The sequence below is a fragment of the Petaurus breviceps genome, unplaced genomic scaffold (assembly GCF_028583685.1).
Source record: "Petaurus breviceps papuanus isolate PSGF00001 unplaced genomic scaffold, PetGlider_PUasm1.0 189, whole genome shotgun sequence".
Taxonomy (NCBI): Eukaryota; Metazoa; Chordata; class Mammalia; order Diprotodontia; family Petauridae; genus Petaurus; species Petaurus breviceps.
In genome coordinates, this window is record NW_027185809.1 from 50,912,638 (window position 1) to 50,931,609 (window position 18,972).

The window sequence follows — 18,972 nt, forward strand, 5'->3', positions numbered from 1 at the left end:
GTGCTACTGACAGCTAGGCAGTACAGTGGATAAAGCACTGCAGTCAGGAAGACCCAAGTTCAAATCCAGCTTGAGTTCAAATACTAGCTGTGTGACCCCAGCCAAATCATTTAACCCCTGCCTCAGTTTCCTTGTCTGTAAAATGGGAATAATAATAGTATCTACCTCCCAGGGCTGCTGAGGAACAAATAAGGTATTAATTATGAAGCACTTAGCAAAATTGCCTGGCATATCATAGATGCTTTATGAATGTTAGCTATTATTATGACAGTTGTTGTTATTATTGTCACAAAAGAATGCTTTAGCTGTGAGCACTTTGAACAACATTACTTACGTTAATGTTCAGAATGAGGGTATACCATTTTCCAGACCTGACATTAGCAAGTCCTTTCTTCACTATCAAAATTCCAGCTGCAAAAGAAAATAGAACATGTGGATGGATTTTTTTTTTCTGACTTAAATCACAGAAACAAGAGTCAAGGTGGGATATTAACAGGACATTTAATCCTGGCCTTTAAGGAATGATTCCTCATGAAACAATTAACTAGCTTCATTTATAGATTTATAACTTAATACAGAAATATTAACAAATATTTCAAATGCCTTCAAATTACTGACAGTGTAGCTGGGAGGAAAATCAAACTTGCCCCCTACTCAAGAAACAGTTGGGAATCAACTCAATATTAAGAACTGTGTTACATATGCAAGATGAATAAGCAAAGCTCCTCATTCAACAAAGTCTTAGGCTTCTGGTTGTTTACTGTTTTAGAAGTGACATGGATGGGCCTGCTATATACTGAAAACACATTATGAGTTTTCTATATTTTTGTAGATATTTATCAATTTCAACTGAACTCTTAGTTTTCTGGGTTATAACTGCATATATCACACTTTATTTCCTCTCCACTCATTGTCAATTCAAGTTGGCTAATGTGATTTTCCACTCTATTTTTCTTCATCAGGTTAGCTAATTTACTAATTTTGTTAATCTGGTGCTCCCTTGTCTGGTCTGTCCTATTTATGAAGTCTCTTTTAACCAATGCCAAAATATTTTGCTGGCTGTTGCATGATAATACAGGTTGTGGTCCAGAAGTGCCAATATCCCATTTCTTTTCTACATTTTATCCCTTATTTCCCTTGCCTATATCTTTCTTGTTCCTCCAAACGAACACTGTTACCATTTTATCTAGGTTTATAAATTATTCCTTTGGTAGTTCTGAAGTTTTATTAGCATGTTTTGTCAGTTAAATATGAGGGGTCCTTTATTAATATTCTTAATCTGTATATGGCCATTATTCTTTTGGTATGATATTTGGGTTTTCTTTTGCTTGATTTTTTTTTTCTTCCTGGAAGACCTATACTTCTTAGATAATCTCTTCACATCCAATTTTCAAGTTTGGAATTGAAGTTCATATGTTCTTTTAATCTTATTTGGTGTCTTGAAAGTTTTTCTTCTGTCTCTCTAGCCCTGCATTCTAATTCCGCTTTCTCTTTTTTGGAGAATATACTGTTTTCTGAAAAAAATGAAAAATTTAGATAGACTTGCTGATTTCTATGCTTATTACTTTGATATCTTCACTTGAGTTGGTCTGATTTACAGGCTTCAATCTGCTCAAGAAGCAGGCATTCCCTTGGGGTTTTAACTAAGGGGTTAATTCTAATAGTCAGTGCTTATATAGCCAAAAGGGTCACAAGGCTATCCTGGACTATTATTCAGTCTAGGAGCAGGAGACTGGGGGGTAGGGGGTAGGTAGGAAGGGAGTGTGAATTGTGACTTTTGACTAAATATGAACTCTATCAAATACACATTTTACTTAAGGTATTTTCCTCTCAGTGCAAATAACAACATAAACATAGCTTCTCAACCTATGGGACTAGCAAAATACAAAGAACCTAATAGATGCTTAAAAAATCCTTATTATTAGGGCAGCTAAGTGGTGCAGTGAATACAGCACTGGCCCTGGAGTCAGGAGGACCTGAATTCAAATCTGACACTTAACGTTTACAAACCATGTGACCTTGGGCAAGTCACTTAACTCCAATTGCCCTGCCCTCCCCCCTCCAAAAGGAAAAAACAAATCCTTATTGACTGTCTGACTTGGTGACTATGTAACTTATGTCCATATCCTATAAGTCTTCTTCAAAGGGGTCTATCTAATGAATCAGTGGCCTTCAATGAGATCTCTTAGTATTAACAGTTATTATTAGTAGCAATGATAACAATAGTTAATAGTAGTGTATAGAGTACCAATATAGCACTGGGACTGACCATCTGTTTTTATCTCTTGCTCTCTCTAAATGGCCAGTTTTGAAGGTAAACTAGTGGTTTTTAGAGGCAGAGGAGGTGAGGAAACACATTCTAGATATTAGTAACAGTCACTATAAAGGCAAAGAGATGGGAGAATTAATGGACACTATGAGTGAAGAATTGTAAGGTCAGTTTGTCTAGACTAAAATTCTTGAAGGGGAGTATTAAAATATTAAATAAGTAAATAAATATTAAAAATAGGGTAGAGCAAACATTATTAAACACCTATTACATGCCAGACACTATGTACGTTCAGCCTGAAGTCAGCCTGAGTTCAAATCCATCCTCAGACACTACTAGCTGTGTGACCCAGAGCAAGTCACTTAACCCTGTTTGCTTGAGCTTCCTCATCTGTAAAATGAGCTGGAGAAGGAAACTACCAAATGTGGTCACAAAGAGTCAGACATGACTGAAACAACTCAGCAACAGCCAATAAATGGTTGTTTATCAAGTGACATATAAATATTTACTTACCGAGATCTTCTGTAACTTGGTAAGTACCATCTGCAAAAACCCAGAAGAAAATTCCCATAGCACTCTGGATGATTGCCCCACCCTTATTTACTCTTCCAGCAATGAACACACCACTGATATCTGGTGTCTCTATGTAGACGTCACAACGTATTACAAGATTCTTCCTAGGGAACAAAATTGTCTATTAGTTCCCACCAAAATTATATTTTTCTAAGTAGAAATTAAATGTATTATGTAAGCATTTGTTTCTATATTTAGACTGAGTAGGAGAAGTGGCATTTTTCTAAGAGTTAATGTCATCTAGTGGTTAACTGCACTTACTAATAGTGACAGTTAACACATACAGTTATCCCTTCCACGTCACGACTTTCCCTGTCATAGTTTCAATATATGGTAGGTCAGCATAAAAAATTAAATGGGAATTTGGGGGACTTTTTCGGAAGCTGCAGATGACATGATAAGGCCAGTTGACAACACAGCCTATGACCAAATAAATACTTAACCCAAATTTTACAGTAAGGTAGTATAAACAGCCCATAAAAGAAAAAGAAAAAATTCAGACTTCTTCTCTGGTACAAAATGGAGGGCCAAAAAGTTTTGTGTGGATTTTCCAGATTGTAGGGGTGCTACCCCCCTAACACCCACAATGCAGAAAGGATAACTATATTTATATAGCACCTTAAGATCTGCAAAATCTTTACACATATACGAAGACCTCTGTGAGTCAGGTTCCTTTATTACTCCCATTTTACTGATGAGGAAACCAAGACAGCAGAAGATAAGTGATTTGTCCAAGATCACAGGGCCGAGCAAGATCTGAGCTCAGGTCTCCCCGACTTAATGTCTAATATCCACCCCACTAACTAGCTGCCTCAAGAGAGCTAGGTACCGGGACTCCTCTGCTCTTGTAGTTTTTGTAATTTCTCATATGAACTAAATCAAATCAATTCATTGTCTCTGTTAACAGGTCTCTAGAGAGAAGTATTTGCCTTTAAACTTAACCAGACTTAAGAGTCCAGAAGGAAGGGATAAACTAGTAGAAGACAGCTTTGCAACTCCTCCGTGAAGCCACCTTGTGATAAGGAGGAGACCCTGGATTCTTGCTCTAGCGAGTTCTAACATTCTGGAAAGGCCAAAAGCACATAGGTTCTGGGTGAAAAGCTGAGTCTGCTCTACATATAATCACAAACAGGAGACGGACCACTGGGAAAGAGTTCTTTGGATAGGGCATACAACATACAGGCTGCAGCCCACTTGCAGTCTACCAACGAGCAGCCCACAAAAAATGCAGAGGATGTAAAAGAAAGTAAAGACGCAATAAGTGCTTTGTCCATGCCCTGTTTACCCCACCTTCCACTAGTCACTACTGTGCCCATCATGTAGGTTGCCACTACACACTCTCCTATTCGTCAGGTGTCCTGCGGCAACCAGCCATCATAAATCTGTCTCTAGATTGAGAGGAACAATTTCATGATAAATAAAAATCTTAAGTAATAAGTGTAATTAACTGATATTAATTGAAATTTTCTTTTTTTTTTAACATGGTTTATTTGCAAAACAGTATAATCACTAATTATACCTTTACTTGGAAAGTGAGCCACTAAAACCCTCTATGCCACCTGAAGAAATTTAGTTTACTTTAACTGTGGCCCCTACCTACCACCAAGTTGTGCAGGTCTGAGCTAGGGCATCCCATGAAACAAAGTTTTGATTAGCAGTTAACATGCTCTCACAACCTAAATGAATAACTAGGTGGCATAGCTGATAGAGTGCTGTGCTCAAATCCAGCCTCAAACACCATCTGTGAGATTCTTGGCAAGTGACTTAACCTGTTTGCCTCAGTTTCCTCAACTGTAAAATGGGGATAATAACACCACCTACTTTGCAAGGCTATTTTGAGGATCAAATAAGATAATAATCATAAAGCACTTAGTATAGTGTCTAGCATGCAGTGGGCACTATACAAATGCTTACTAATTTCCTTTCCCCTTCCTCTTTATAAACAATATGAACATGAATCTAGTCACTAATTCTCCACGAATTTATTTTTTAAATGATAAAAACCAAAAGGAAGTCAAACTCAAGGTAAATTTATTTTTAAAAACCTAACAAAACAATAATGGCTCTGGAAATCAGATAATGAAATATATAACCTCTGCCTTTGAGCAGAGAGTTGGGGGGATGACTGGGCTAAATATTGGCTATGCTGTTAGACACGATCACTGTTTGGGATGCCTTGGCTTCACTGTTTTTCTTCTTTACAAAGAAGGGTTAAACTTTGAGGTGGGAGGTGGGACCAAGGAAATCAGAGAAGGGTGTAAGAAATGCTGCCAAATGATATTAAAAAAAAAAGACATCAATGCAACATCCCCAAAAAGTTAATAAATTCTCAAGCAATCTGGAATAACTATAGCTTTCACAATGAACTCTCCCTAGGTTTATTTTATACCATCCGGGGGGCAACTACATGGTTGCAACTGCTTTGTTCGATTCTGTGTCAAGAATGACCAAAAATCAAATTATATTATCTCTGAAAGTAATTCATATACTATTCAATGACTAACAACTCTTTCAAACTGTGAGGTTAGGGTCAAGCAAGTAACATTTTTTGTAATGATATTCTGAGAAAGCTGGACAAGAATGAAAGTGGGGAACCAGAATTAAGTGGGGGTTTTCTTTAGCTCTCAAAATCTCTTTTTACTGATGACCTTCAATCAATAGATGAGTATTATTAAGCTCCCATTGTATCCCAGGCACTGTGTGTAAGGGGATGCTGGCTCTGGAATTATCATTCATATACTGTAAATAGCTATTCTATTTAAAGGAAAATAAAACTGTTTGCTTCTTCAAACTGAAATTGTAATTAAGAAAATCACCTCAATATTACAATAAATAATTGAGAGAAGAGAGTACTTTACAGAAAAGCCAAAGTCCCAGCTTCTACATCTGTAAAATAAGGAGAATAGATTAGATACACTCTAGGGTTTCTCAAACTATGTCTCTGTACAACTATACAACAAAAACAATCTTAGTGGGGCAGCTAGGTGGTGCATTGAATAGAGCACTGGCCCTGAAGTCAGAAGGACCTGTGTTCAAATCTGGCCTCAGACACTTGACACACTTACTAGCCATGTGACCTCAGGCAAGTCACTTAACCCTAAACGCCCTCCAAAAAGCAAAAAAAAAAAAAACCCCAATATTAGTTTTCACAACTGCAAGTGTATGTATAAGGATAAAAAAAAAATTCTCTTTGCTATTTAACCTGTAAATCTACTGGGAAGAAACCATATTTAATCAACTATGCACTCCATACTCCCTACTTCATTTCCTGCTATTCAGATAATGTTTAAAAAAGACCACAAATAACATAGGCAGCACAATAAACTCATCTTTCTATTTAAATGGAGAGAAACCTTACAATTTTTTTCTGCCTCACATATCACAACCCATAATAAGTGATTCTGGATTCAGCACTTATCAGGAAATTTTATAGATAATGGATGAAATAGAAGAGAGTGCAGTTCACTCTTCCGCAGACATAATTCCTCTGTAGTGCTGACGAAAGCAAAAGAAAAAATATATATCAGCCAATAAACTAAGTAAATTTGATACTCAGGCTGCAGAGTTCAGATATATGCAACGAAATGCAATTTTCTGGTTGCCAATCTGATTATAATCAATGATTACTAACAAAATGGAAAGTACATCTAAAGTAACTTCAGCTAAAGTTACTTGAAGTGCTAAAATTATTCTGTTGGTACTCCATGAAAGCTAAACAAGAGAGAGGGCATAGTCTGCTGCAAAATGAAGCACTTTTACAACTGGTGGCACTATTTCTATACTTTTCTAGAAAATGAGATTTGATCAACTTAAGTAGAACTGCAAATAAGCACCCCAAGCTTTCTTCTCCATCCAACAATTTTAAAAATTAGCCTTTTTTTCATCAGCCTATGCCACCCTTAGAAAGTAAGTAACAAAATCAACAATCCTTCCTAATTGTCTCATAGAAAAAAATTTTTTTTTTCCTTTAAAGAAAGCCTGAATATCCTACACCTTGGCCAGGCTGGTGGTGGTGGGGCTAGAGGCCCAAATTTACTCTATTTGGCAGAGGAGCTTTGATCTACTTTTGACATCCTTCAACAGTCTGATGGCCCCCTATTCTCACAAGCTCACCATATTGGTCCTGGACTTAGTACATACACCCAATTGGCTTTGGCCCACTGCAACTCAGAACTCCCAAGCCTGAGAGCTCCACTGACCTTTGTCTACCCAGTAGAAGAGATTAAAGGTATTTAATACCACATACCAGCCTCTGGTAGAAATTCTTATACATCAGAGGCATGTGGCACTTTGTAGGGCTGACCTAAGGTATTCAAGATACTGAATGGGAAACATTTGCATGGCATAAATATGCTGTTTGGCCTGCCAAAAGCTGTAACCTAACTTAATCAAAACAATAATTAGTTACTGAGAAACTACTATCTGCTTACCACTTTGTTGGGTACTAATAAGATAGACATAAAAATAAAAGTGCCTCAGTCCTCCCTCAAAGAGTTTGCCCCCTGTAATGGGAATGGGAATTTGAAGTTATTCCCTCCCCCTTAATAGACCTAGGGGGGAGTTGGAAGACCTCTCTTGCTTTGAAAGTAAACTCTGGGGGGGCGGAGTCAAGATGGCAGAGTAGAAACAGGACCTCCACGTGGTTCCAGCTCTCACCACCTCCAATCCATGTAAAAGGGGACTCTGAACAAACTTTGGAGCTACTGAAACCACAAAATGACACAGAGAAGCTAACCTCCCGCTGAGGACAGCCTGGCAGGCTGGCAGGAATTGGCCAGCGCAGCGCTCTGGGAGCCGAGCCCCGCCCCACATGGAGGCTTTAGCCCCAGGGCCGGCCTGACTAGCCTCCAGCCAGAGGGACTCCAGATCAGCAGCAGCTGTGATGGTCCAGAATTATCAACACATAGATGCTAAGGACAAAGTGAGAGGTCAGTACACTGTGGACTTTTGGACCCAGTATTTGGGAGTGCGGGGAAAGAAGCCGCTGAGGCCCTGGTGCCAGCCAGCCCCACGTGGCAGCTTCAGCTCCTGGCCTGCAGAGTGTAGGGGGACTAAGCACCAGTCTGAGGGGTAATCGCTCTTGCTTTAACCTGCTTGGATCTGGATTGCAGTCTAGGGTGGAGGTCCTGGGGTGTGTGACCAGCTTGCCAGAGCATGTGGAGGCTTCAGAGAGGGCACCCAACTAAGTCCGCCGGCAGCTCAGAAAACCCCTGTATTTGGGACGGAAGCTCCCTGTCTGGTAGCAGAGTACTACTGAGGCAAAAAGCCCAAAAGTCAAGTAATTGAGTGGCAACATGATCAGGCAAAGGAAGCAAAGTAAACAGAAGAATCCAACATTAGACTCCTATTTTGGGGACAAAAAGGAGCAAAGCATGGAACAGGAGGAAGACAGTGAAGGCAGAACTCCTGCACCAAAAGCTTCAAAGGAAAATATGAGCTGGTTACAGGCCATAGAGGACCTTAAGAAGCAGATAAAGAGAAGTGGAGGGAAAATTGGGAAGAGAAGTGAGAATGATGCAAGAAAATTATGAAATGAGGCAACAGCCTGACTGAGGAAAATAACACCTTAAAAAACAGCCTAACTCAAATGGCAAAAGAGGCTCAAAAAGGCAATGAGGAGAAGAAAGCCTTAAAAAAAACAAATTTGCCAGATGGAAAAAGAATCTCAGAAGCTCAATGAGGAGAATCATTGCTTCAGAATTACATTGGAGCAAATGGAAGCTAATGACTTTATGAGAAATAAAGATGCTGTTAAACAGATTCAAACAAATGAAAGAATAGGAGGCAATGTGAAATATCTCATGGGAAAAACACTGACCTGGAAAATAGATCCAGGAGAGATAATTTAAAAATTATTGGACTACCTGAAAGCCATGATCAAAGTAAGAACCTAGAAATCATCGTCCGAGAAATTCTCAATAAAAGAAGTTTTCTACTGCCTTGATGTTTCAGAACCAGCGGGCAAAAGAGAGGTTGAAAGAATCTACCGATCACCTCCTGAAAAAGATCCCAAAAAGAAAACTCCTAGGAATATTATAGCCAGGTTCCAGAATTCCCAGATTAAGGAGAAAATATTACAAGCAGCCAGGAAGAAACAATTTGAATATTGTGGAAACACCATCAGGATAACCCAGGATCTGGCAGCTTCTGCACTGAGGGATCAAAGGGCTTGGAATGTGATATTCCGGAGGTCAAAGGAGCTGGGATTAAAACCAAGAGTCACCTACCCAGCAAAACTGAGTATCATGTTTCAGGGGAAAACATGGTCATGCAGTGGAATAGAGGACTTTCAAGCATTCTGTGATGGAGGGAATCTGCTAAAGGATGGAGCAGAGCCCACAGGAAGCTTCCCTGCTGTGAAGATAAACTCTGCCTCCTGATAGGCTGAATACAGTCACGTGGAGCCTGTGATGGGAGGAGTTTGATGAAGGGAAGCAGAGCCCACAGGAAGCTGGTGGCCAAAGCCAGAGAGACGGTGGGAGAGAGAAGAGCTCAGGCAAGGAGAGAGAGAGGTTTGTGAGTAAATATTGATCTTGTATTGGTTTGTGGGAAGGCTAAGGATGTTAGAGAAGGCTCTCAGTGTTTTCATGGCTTCTGAATATCTTTGGTACTATGATGGAATCTGTTTAATGCTTTTGGGACTGGGTTTTCTGGTGTCTAAATAAATGTTTCGGTTCTGTCCTCTATATGGAGAGTTTGGTATATTTTGCAATCGAACATCATGCAATATTTATAGTCACAGTCTTTATCATGATTGTAGGTGCTGTAAATATTGCATTGGCACTATACCCCCTGAAATGATGACTGGACAGAGTGCTAAACTCTGTCCAGTGTGGGATTAAGTTTGGAAAAGTTTTCATGGAAAAGGTAAAATGTAACTCACCTTGACGGGAAAACTATTTACACATAATGGGAGAGAAATAATAATGGTACTCAAAGCAAGGACAAGGGTAGGGAAAAAAGCACAGACACATAAATGAGTGATGGTCTATGCAGGGGGCAGAACTATGTGACTCGAGCAGAGTTGGGAAGCTGAGAGAAATCTGGCAAGGGCCCATCACATAGAGGGTCTTGAAAGTCTAGAACAGGAACTTAAGAGTTGATATTGGTTGGCAATGAAGTCACTGTAAGCTCCTGAGAAGGAAAGTGATATGATGAAAGTAATATTTTAGAAAGAACAATATAACAATAATAACTGGAGGGTAGAAGAAACTCAAGGCAGGAAGGCTATTTAGGAGGATTAAATTGTAGTTTGTGCTTTCAGGTTTCTCTATATGTAGAAACAGGGCATAGATCATGGAATGTTAGAACTGGAAGGGGTCTTACAATTCAACCTCTTCATTATTCAGATAAGGAAATTACCATTTCTACTTCGAAAAGCTACTGTGGAATGTAATAGGCTAAATGTTCACACATACTCTATAAATGTGGTGGACTACAACTAATAAATTAGAGGTATGAAAAAATGAAATGGACTGCTATAAAAGCCCAAGTTCCCCATTTAATACTAGAAGTAGACTGATGATCACTTTCCATACTATCACAGAGGGGTGCACAGGTTGGGATGATGGTCTAGAATCAGGGGTAGGAAACCTGAGGTCTTGAAGCTACATGTGGCCATGAGGCTGCAGGTTCCCCACCCCTGTAGGTCTCTATTATTTCTTCAAAAACTACGATTATATTATTACAGGTTTAAATACATTTAAGATAACTAACTCCTAGTTGTCAGGAATCATCCTGGTACAAAAGAAATAACTCCTGACTGGGGGAAAGAAATCTCAGATTCTAGATCCATACTGCCAATTTAGCTAGTGGTCTTCAACAGTTTATCTAACCTCTCTAGGCCTCAACTCCCTCTTATAAAAGAGGAAGGAAGCCAGATTAGATGTGCCCTAAGTCTCCCATCTCTTACTTTGACTACTGTAATAACCTCTTCAATGATCTTAGTGTCTTCAGTCTCCCTTTCCAATTCAAACTTTATAGATCATATAAGCAGCAGCTGACCATTGAATTCCTGTGGTCAGAAATCTTTAGCAGTTGCATATTGCTGAGAAGGAAACAAGCTTCTTAGCCTGCCATTAAAAGACCAATTTGGTTCCAACCCGATTTCATATTACTTCCCTTTATGTACTCTATACAGCAACCAAATTTCCTTATCTTATCCTGCCCCCTTCTGCCTCTGTGTATTTTTGCAGTGTATTCCATGGCTAAAATACAATCCCTCAATGCCTGAAACAGGAAACATTTCATGTGCTATCATTTTTAACACAAAGATGCAGTCCTTTCAAAGCACCAAAATACTACTCTGATGCTTTGTTGCGATGCAGAGGTGACCTTACAGGGGTGGGGGATCTGCAGGCTTGAGATCACATGTGGCCCTCTCGGTCCCCAAGTGCGGCCCTTTGACTAAATCCAAACTTCACAGAACATATCCTTTTATCACAGGGATTTGTTCTGCAAAGTTTGTATTCAAAGGGCAGCACTTGAGGACTGAGAGGGCCACAGGTTCCCCACATGTGCCCTAGACTCTCAAAAGCTATGGCAGGTGAACCTCAAGTTCCAGAAGATCCTACTCTAGCTGGGAAAACTTTAAGTACAGTGATAAACTTCATGTCACCCACAGATTAGCCTAACTCAGTCAGTCCACTACGGCTAGCACTTACATAGCAAAACACTGTTACATCTCCAGTGTTCCAAAAGTTGGAATGCAATTTTAAAGCTTTATCATCTTAAAAGTGCATTCAAACTTTTGGAACACACTTTATTATTTCATTTGATCCCCACAATAATCCTTTGAGGGGGGTGCTCTTATTGTCAAAGACTGGCCACTGGCACAGCTAGCTGGTTTTCCTGACTCCAAGGTCAGCCCTCAATCCACTCTACCACCTCACTGCCACACAAAGCGTAAATAATAAATGTTTATTAAGTAAAAGGTTCTTCTCCATTATAACATTTTTATTCCAAATAGTAGGCACTTAGTAAAAGTATTTTTCATCTTAACAGAAAAAATAAGTGCCAGACTCTACCACAAGTTCTTTATTAGAAGAGCTTACATCTTTGGATCAAATTAGCGGCCTCAAATTGAATTCCTTTTCCAACCTAGCAACAGTAGCTTTTAACTCACTATTTTAGAAGTTTATACTATTTTGGATAAATAATCTCAAAATTTTTTGTTGGTATAACTCATAACTTACTTCAACTGTCTAGTTATTCCCAGTACTTAGCATGTCCTTGGCACAAAATAAGTACTTAATAAATGCTCGATGGCTGACTGACAGAATGATGCTATGGTTATTGGTGCAAGACACTAAGGACACAAAGGTGAAAGATTACACCCTCCTCTCCCTCAAAGAGCTTTAAGTCCCAGGAAGGCTGAGACGTGAATGTGTGCATATCAAAATGCAAGTCAGAACCATCCTATCCCTTTTACCTGGAAACACCTGTGATCACAGTGAAGCAAACGCTGGTGGCAAGAGTTTTAACCTATATTTCCTCACTCCTTATACTACATCTCTCTGATCTGATATTGCAATAGGTAGAGAAGACAACACTTGGTTCAATGAGACAGGTAAAGTTCTGAATTTTAATACCTATCCAATTATAAAAGCCGTTTTTGCTTCTTACTAATGCCACCTACTGGACAAGGATAATATTTCACCTTAAATTTCACAAAAGGAATAATCCACACAGTCCTAAAATTCATCCAGCAGGTGGCAATCTGAGACCAATAGCTACAAAATGTGACTTACAGACTCTAAAACACGTGTAACTTGTGAGCACATGTCACTGTCAAATGAATCAGAAGTTACATTTCATTCCAGAATTTGTTCATTTTCATATTCAAGTCAAAATGCTCCTATCTCTGAACTGAATGATGAGCAAGAACGACAGTAGGCTCTCCCTCCTCAAAAAAGAAGAGATTTGCAATTTTGTCATCAGAGAATCAAAGGAGGGGAGAACTCAGAGAACTTAAAGACTGTCTAATTTAACTTCCTCATTTCATAAATGAGGAAACCAAAGTCCAGAAAGGGAAACGTACTTTGATAAAAGTGATGAGAATACAATCTATCAAACAGATATTTAGCAACCACTACATAGTAACACAAGACTGACTGTTGGAACTGCCTCAAAATGGACCACAAAGATAGCAAGTCAGTTCAGGTAGCCCCAATTTACTTACCAGTTATAATCTCCTATAATACTGATAGTTTGATCTGCATCAAAGGCCCAAGTGACAGGTCGTTGAGTGACCACTTGGCGTAAGGTGAAGGCATGGTCCCCAGAGTACTTGGAATTGGTGAAGTACTCAAATACTCCTGTCTGATCAGCAAAATTTGGAGCTTCACTAAAAGGTGGATCACCTGTTTTGAAAATAAGAAATCATCATTTTGTTTACAATATTAAATACTTTGGATTTATACTTCTAGTCACTCATGGAGCAACTTTCTAAAAATCAACTAAAATAAATCATGCATATATACATGTATATAAATATGTAATACGTGTATATGCACACATGTCTACACACAAACAAACTGACTAGGGCTTAAAACTGTGTCAATAAAGAACTAGCACTTATTATCGTCTATATAATGAATTAAACATTAAATTCTGTGTAACAATTTTAACCTATTTTTTTGAAGTCACACATTCTTCTTTACTAGGAGACAATCACCACAATTTGTTTCTAATGTCTTTTGAAGGTACTTCTCATAGTCCTTTTCCTTGCAAAAATTTAGGTTTCATTATATTATGTGCAGAAGGGCCATAAGAAGCTAAAACAGCTGAAATTTTGGTTTGGTATTTAGTATTATTGAAAATGAATATAATGTAGCTTTTGTCTGAAGCTCCATCCAGATCCACAAGACCATCTTTTACTGTTAAATAAGAGTCTCTCATACTTGCTGAAGCCTATAGAAGTTCTAACAACAATATCTCATTTATTTACATAAAATTTTAGTTTGTCAAAGTTGTCACATTCATGACCTTATTTTGTTCTCTTAGCAATACTGTAAGATGGTTTCAGGGATTACCTTTGATTTCTAACTTTCACAGCTTTAATAGCTAATTAGTAATAGAATCAGTTTTAGATCTGATGTCTCAGAATAGCCTCCTGGCTTCAGAGATAAGAGTAAAAACAGCTTCTGGCACAATAGAACTTCTACCACAAGTTAAACTTCTACATAGAAAATTTGGGTTAATAAATTCTTCCAAAGAGATTCCAAGCCACTTTTTAGAAAGTTAATCTAACTAGGCTGCTTCTCAGGGAGTTGTTCAATAGCAACCACTCAGCTTTCCTGAGCATTTGAGGATGACATAGCTAGGCTCCTGTCATGACGCATCTTGATGCAAACAATTTTACAACTAAGGAAATCCTGGACAAGGGGTCCAAAGGGCGCAGAATTTTTCCTGATGGCCTCATCACAGCACTCAGGTACACAACCTCAGTATCATCTGGACTCTTCATTCTCACTCATCCCACATACCCAAATCTTGTGCTTTCTACTTTTTTCTTTTTCTTTCTTTCAATTATTTATTTTAGACTGAAATACACAAATAGAAAAGAAAAAGAAATGTTATAAACTTAAATAAAAAATAAGGTAAGAAAAAAAAATCACTGCCATATGCACAGCAGAATGTAAGAAAGGATTCAAAATATAGAGCAATAAATTACCATTTCAAGAAAGCTTACACAAAAAAAATTTTTTTAAAGAAAAAAAGAAAGCCTACACAATAAATACTAGATTGTATTCAAAGCTGTGTATCTTTTCTTTACTTCCTTGTAAGTGTTCTTTTGTTCTCTGCTGTGCATTTTTTACTTTGTTCTTTTTTCCCCCTTCCTACCTCTCTCCCCTAAGAAGGCTACAATTATGCAGATATACACATACACAAACATACATATATTAGACCTATACACATAAATATGTGTATACATATATATACATACATATACTTAGATATCTACAATCATACTCATATACAGACATATACATTCATATGCATCTATGTAAGACCACACTATACGTATTGTCTTCTGTTTCTCTGACGGTGGATAACCTCTTCTTTGATAAGTCTAAATCTTTCCACATTTTTCTAAGTCCACCAACTCATCATTTCTTACAACAAAGCAATATTATACTGTCTAGCCCTTCTACTTTCACAGTACTCTCCCATGCATCCTTTCTCTCTGTTCATCTAGCTAATATTTGGGTCTTACAATTGTGTTCTAATTGGTCTCCCTGCCTTCAGCCTCTCTTCCTGAAAGCCACAATTCACTCAGATGCTCAAGTGATCTTCCTAAAGTGTAGAACTGACCATGTCTCATCCCTACTTCCCACACTCCAGTGACTCCCTATTAATTCCAGCATCAAATATAAAGTCCTTTGTTTAGCATATAAGTCTTTGTGTAACCTGGGCCTTTCCTCCCTTTCCCATTTTCTTAGATTTTACTCCCCTCCTCACACTCTACAATCCAGCCACACTGGCCTCTTAGTCTTCCCATTCAGCACTCCATGTCCCTCTCACCTGTGTCTCTAATTAGTCATTCCCTCAAGCCTACAATGTTCTCCTTTCTTACTTCTGCCTCTTAGTTTCCCTGGCTTTCACTCAGTTACATCCCACCTTGGATAGGGAATCTATCCAGCGTAGTAGTGCTCTCCCCTTTGAGATGAACTATTCTTTGGAGATCTTGAACATGTTGTTTCCCCATTAGAATGTGAGCTCCCTGAGGGCAAAGATTGTTTTTAATCTTTCATTGCGGCCTCAGCACATTGAGCACACTGCCTGACATATGAATAAATACTTTTGATTGATTTATTGTCAGTGACAATAGGCAAGTCCCATAAGAGCCCCTGGTTATAAATTCATGCATCATCTAGCCAAACATATATTCAAAGCTAAGAAGGCTGGAAGTCTTCAATGATTAAAGTCAACTTTACTCTTGCAAAGATATATTTTTTAAAAACCTAGAGGATTAACCCATTCATGATAGAGATTTTACATTGACTTCATGATGAAAACAAACTGGTATACAGCACCTGATTTAATCCTAAAAATAAAGACTATTAAAAAAAAAGGGGTGAGGAGGGGAAGGGGGCAGTTAGATGGAGCAGGGAACAGAGCACTGGCACTGTTGTAAGAACTTGAGTTCAAACCCGGCTTCAGATACTTGACACACTTACTAGCTGTGTGACCTTGGGCAAGTCACTTAACTCCAACGACCTTGCCTTCCCCCCTCCCAAAAAACAAAAGACCATATTAATATACTTTTTAAAAAAGACTTACGAATATTGAAATCATCTTTATAGCTAGATGGAAATGGTTGTGATTCTGGAGGAACAGGATAAGTGCCCTTCTGACCTGTAGTGAGAGTTGTTAAAGTATACACTTCATCCACACCCAATTTTAACGTGATTGTGCCATTACTAATCTGAAAGGGAAGGGAAAACAATGGTTAAGTCCAAAGGGGGCTCCTGTGTGGCCAGGCTGAAACCAGAAAAGGCTTCAGAGGCCTCTGGGAGAACTTCCTGAGTGGCTGGAAGAATTCAACATGTTACCATAGAAAACATGTGACCAAAGAAAACTTTTCCTAAGAGGATCTGTGAAGAGCACAGAAAACCATCAGATAATTGTTATTTTTTAGAGCAGACAAAAGGGAATCCTGCCTCGAGGAGGGAGAAGAAAGTGGTTGTGACTTAATGAAAAGAACAAATCACAAAGCACTTTACTCACAGCAACTCTCTAAGGAGATGGTAGTAAAAAAAAATATATCATTCACCCAATTTGACAATTAAGGAAGAAAGTGAAACTCATAAGGGTAAAGTGACTTGGTCAAGGTCAAACCAAGATCTTTTGAGACCAAGTCTGGTGGATTTTTTTCTACAGAATATTCTGTGCGTGTGTGCATGTGTGTATATGTGTATGTGTGTGTATGTAGATGTTCTCTGTCCCTCCCTCCTTTCCCTTACCCCTTCCCTTCTCCTCCTCCATTGCCCATCTCCCTCCTTCTCTGTAGGTTGTCTGTCCCTCCCTTCTTTCACTTCCTCTCTCTCTCCCTCACCCCTCTTCCTATCCTTCTCTCTCCTCCTTCCTGCCTCCTGTCCCTTTCCCTCTCTCTCTCACATACTCTTCTCTCCCAGTCCCCCTCCTTCTCCTTCAGGACCTGTCCCTTCTACTTGTTTTGTAACCATATCTATCTTTATGACTCCACTAAAGTGGAAAAGACCATAAAATGCTATTGTTTACTCAGAGTTTAATTTACATATTTCATACTTATCATAGTTAGTACATAAGTTTTAGGTCAGATTTGTAATAATCATGTTTTTGTATGTTAAATGTACATTGGAATACACTGGGTTTCTTTTTAGAACAAATGCACAAAAATAATTTATGTCCATTTTATACAACCTGGAGCAAAATTTTGCTCTTTTAAAGTAGAGAGGTCTACAGTTTTCCTTGCCTTGCTTTTGTATTAAATTATTAGTCACAGCTATGATTTCATACCAAATCCCTGGTTCAGAACACAAACCTTGATTATATACACTGCTACTATGGAAAAACAATCTATTTTATGACACTTCACTTTACAAGCTTGTTTCCAGGCATACACTATGTCAAAGTGAAGCCTATATGTACAACATTTTATATGTAGAGGACAGTGTTAAGACCAATAACTAAAAGAGTGAAATTTCATCAACAGAAAATCGATGAGATTCAAAAGGACAAAATGGTTTGTTTGCTTGGAAAGGACAGAACACAAAGCTACTGACTCAAAGGCCTGTTTTGCCTTGAAAAGAATTTTGTTTTCTACAAAATACAACTAATTCCTACCTTTAGAGGAGGCAGTTGTTTGAATAAGACAGAGTTATTCTCAGCTTTGCTCTCGAGTTTGGTATACCATACCTGTAGCACTCTTAATTCTTTCTGGGAAGAGAAAAGCATCAAAAAAAGATGAGTGTTTCTTAGGCTAGGCCAGCATTAGAATTTCAAAAATAAGCAACAACAAAAGGTAGATAATGCCAAAACATGCTAAATTTACCAGCCACCTTCAACTCTAAAAGGAAAATATAAGGTTTTCTTTTCTCTTCTGGAGTCTCCCAACTGTAGAAAAAGACAATTTTGAACCTCTAAAGGTACAGTCAAAGCAGTAGTTGTAAAAGGTAGGATCTGATGTAATCACTTTTCATCAATATTATATAGACAGCTGGCCTTCACCGAAATGCTAGACTGTTTGGGATGCTAAGATTTCAATGTCTCTGAAGGCTTTTGCAAATAACGCAACATGTTTTGACAACAGTGACTATGGAAGAGCTAATTTAACTCAGTCCGAATCAGTGACAGTGGCATATAAGTAATTTTTCTTCTATCTTTAAGATCAGAAAGAAACATGGGGAGGGATAACATGCAACTCCTTTATTCAAATGTTGCTGCTTATAAGGAGTCTGGGGTTTTCTATTTTCTATAAAAACAATATGAAATTCTAGCTATCTCTTAAAAAGTCAAAGTCAAGGTTAAAAAGATTTCATACAGGGGCATCCAGGTAGCACAGCAAGTAAGAGCACCGGCCCCAGTGTCGGGATGACCTGGGGATCAAATCCAGGCTCAGACACTTAGCACCCACCCAGAAACACCTGGCCGTGTAACCTTGAGCAAGTTACTTAACCCCAATTGCTTAAAAAAAAAAAAAGATTTCATTCATAGAAGTTTCATGCATTATCCTAAATAAAAAAATATAAGTAGCCTTTTAAATTCTCATTATATGCTTCATTCAAGCTCCCATAGAAAAAAGTCAAGAGTCTGAGAAACACTGGTTTCTTCAGTCTTTAAATGCATCAACATGTAGAAACTGTAGTAATCTTGTCTCTTCTTATGTACAAAGTTCTCAGCATAACCCTTCATGAAAGGGTTTATCCTAAGCAATTAATGATAATTACAAAAAACTCCAAAGCACATGACTTTGTAATTCTTCTGGAATTACAAAAAAGGCAGTTTGACCTGTGGTCAAAGGATGTGAATAATTAATTTATTTTTTCTTGCATAACTGAAAACTGATTTCCAGAATACCTGTACTAACAGGCTGGATTGCATTGGGAAAATTGCCCAATTCTGTTGTCTCCCCCCATCCCTCCTAA

General features: G+C 38.4%; 1 protein-coding gene across 1 annotated transcript in view; it reads right to left on the bottom strand.

The window, feature by feature from the left end:
• GALC (galactosylceramidase) overlaps window positions 1–18,972 on the bottom strand; it is a 76,381-nt gene that overhangs the window by 9,125 nt on the left and 48,284 nt on the right. The window contains exons 12-16 of the mRNA XM_069092377.1: window positions 17,672–17,764; window positions 16,127–16,271; window positions 13,023–13,203; window positions 2,783–2,946; window positions 335–411 (exon numbers count right to left, since the gene is read on the bottom strand). Of these exons, the coding sequence (XP_068948478.1) occupies window positions 335–411; window positions 2,783–2,946; window positions 13,023–13,203; window positions 16,127–16,271; window positions 17,672–17,764 (660 nt within the window). The remainder of the gene's footprint in view (window positions 1–334; window positions 412–2,782; window positions 2,947–13,022; window positions 13,204–16,126; window positions 16,272–17,671; window positions 17,765–18,972) is intronic.